The sequence below is a fragment of the Carlito syrichta genome, unplaced genomic scaffold (genome assembly GCF_000164805.1).
Source record: "Carlito syrichta isolate Samal-C Ts95f unplaced genomic scaffold, Tarsius_syrichta-2.0.1 Scaffold273383, whole genome shotgun sequence".
Taxonomy (NCBI): domain Eukaryota; kingdom Metazoa; phylum Chordata; class Mammalia; order Primates; family Tarsiidae; genus Carlito; species Carlito syrichta.
In genome coordinates this window covers 737,787-739,427 of record NW_007217479.1, presented here as the reverse complement: position 1 = coordinate 739,427, position 1,641 = coordinate 737,787, and the positions used below count along the sequence as shown (strand labels likewise).

The following is a 1,641-nucleotide window of genomic DNA, read 5'->3' as shown; positions in this document are numbered from 1 at the left end:
CACTCACCTCAGCCTCCCAAAGGCGGGGGATTACAGGCTGAGCCACCGAGCCCGGCTTCTACAAAAAAAATTTTAAAAATTAACCGGGCCTGTAGTCCCAGCAACCGAGCAAGCTGAGGTGGAAGGATCGCCTGAGTCCAGGTCGAGGCCGCAGTGATTTGTGATAGTGCCACTGCACTTCAGCCTAGGGATGGAGTAAGACTAAAAAAAAAATAAAGCCAAGAGCAGAGCTGTTTTCACAATGGACATTGCTTTGTGATGTCTGTGGGCTTAAATTGAGAATGTTTATTTTAGTTCTATGTAAAGATTTCAAGTATTGGTTTTTCCGTACCTTGAAAACGCTTTAATTTCAGTGCTTGAAGCTGAGGATTGAAAAACTAATAAAATAAAATAATGAGACTCACAGTATAAAATGAACGTCTTTTCACCACCCGGGGAAATCTGCACTCCTAAAAAAAAAAGGGAGGGAAAATTCTGGCGAAAGGGTTGTGCCCCTGCAAAGTGTGCAGGGTCACAAAATTCAGCATAGGCGTAGATGCCCTCAGGTGTTGACCACAGACCTCCCACTGTTGCCTTTGCAGACATGCTGAGGAGGACCCTACTGTGCGTGGTACTCGGGCTCCTGCGCGCCCAGCCCTTCCCCTGCCCCACCGCCTGCAAGTGTGTCTTCCGGGACGCCGCGCAATGCTCTGGGGGCCACGTGGCGCGCATCTCGGCGCTGGGCCTGCCCTCCAACCTCACGCACATCCTGCTCTTCCGCATGGGCCGCGGCGCCTTGCAGAACCACAGCTTCGTTGGCATGACGGTCCTGCAGCGCCTGATACTCTCGGACAGCCACATTTCCGCCATTGCCCCCGGCACCTTCAACGACCTGATCAAACTGAAAACCCTCAGGCTGTCGCGCAACAAAATCCCTCACCTTCCGGGGGCGCTGCTGGATGAGATGGTGCTCCTGGAACAGCTGTTTTTGGACCACAATGCACTGCGGGGCATTGACCAAAACATGTTTCAGAAACTGGGCAACTTGCGGGAGCTCTTTCTGAACCAGAATGAACTCGATTTCCTTCCCGCTAATCTCTTCTCAAACCTGGGGAACCTGAAATTGTTGGATTTGTCGGGAAACAACTTGACCCACCTGCCCAGAGGATTGCTTGGGGCACAGGCGAAGCTTGAGAAGCTCCTGCTGCACGCGAACCGGCTGGTGTCCCTGGACGCGGGGCTGTTGCGCAGCCTGGGCGCCCTGGCGGAGCTGCAGCTGCACCGAAACCACATCCGCTCCATCGCGCCCGGGGCCTTCGACCGCCTCCGGAGCCTGAGCGCTCTGACTCTTTCGAGCAACCGCCTCGAGTTCCTGCCCTCTGCGCTCTTTCTCCATTCGCACAATGTGACGCTGCTGACGCTGTTCGAGAACCCGCTGGAGGAGCTCCCGGAGGTGCTCTTCGGGGCGATGGCGGGCCTGCAGGAGCTGTGGCTGAACGGCACCCAGCTGAGCACCCTGCCCTCCGCCGCCTTCCGCAACCTGAGCAGCCTGCGGACCTTGGGGGTGACTCAGAGCCCGCGTCTGAGCGCGCTCCCGCCGGGCGCCTTTCTGGGCCTGGGCGAGCTCCGGGCGCTGTCCCTGCAGGCCAACGGCCTGGCCTT

General features: G+C 57.0%; 1 protein-coding gene across 1 annotated transcript in view; it reads left to right on the top strand.

Moving 5' to 3' along the window:
• The first annotated feature begins 583 nt into the window (after positions 1–583).
• GP5 (glycoprotein V platelet) overlaps positions 584–1,641 on the top strand; it is a 1,903-nt gene continuing 845 nt past the window's right edge. The window contains exon 1 of the mRNA XM_008052352.1: positions 584–1,636. Coding sequence (XP_008050543.1) covers positions 584–1,636 — 1,053 coding nt within the window. The remainder of the gene's footprint in view (positions 1,637–1,641) is intronic.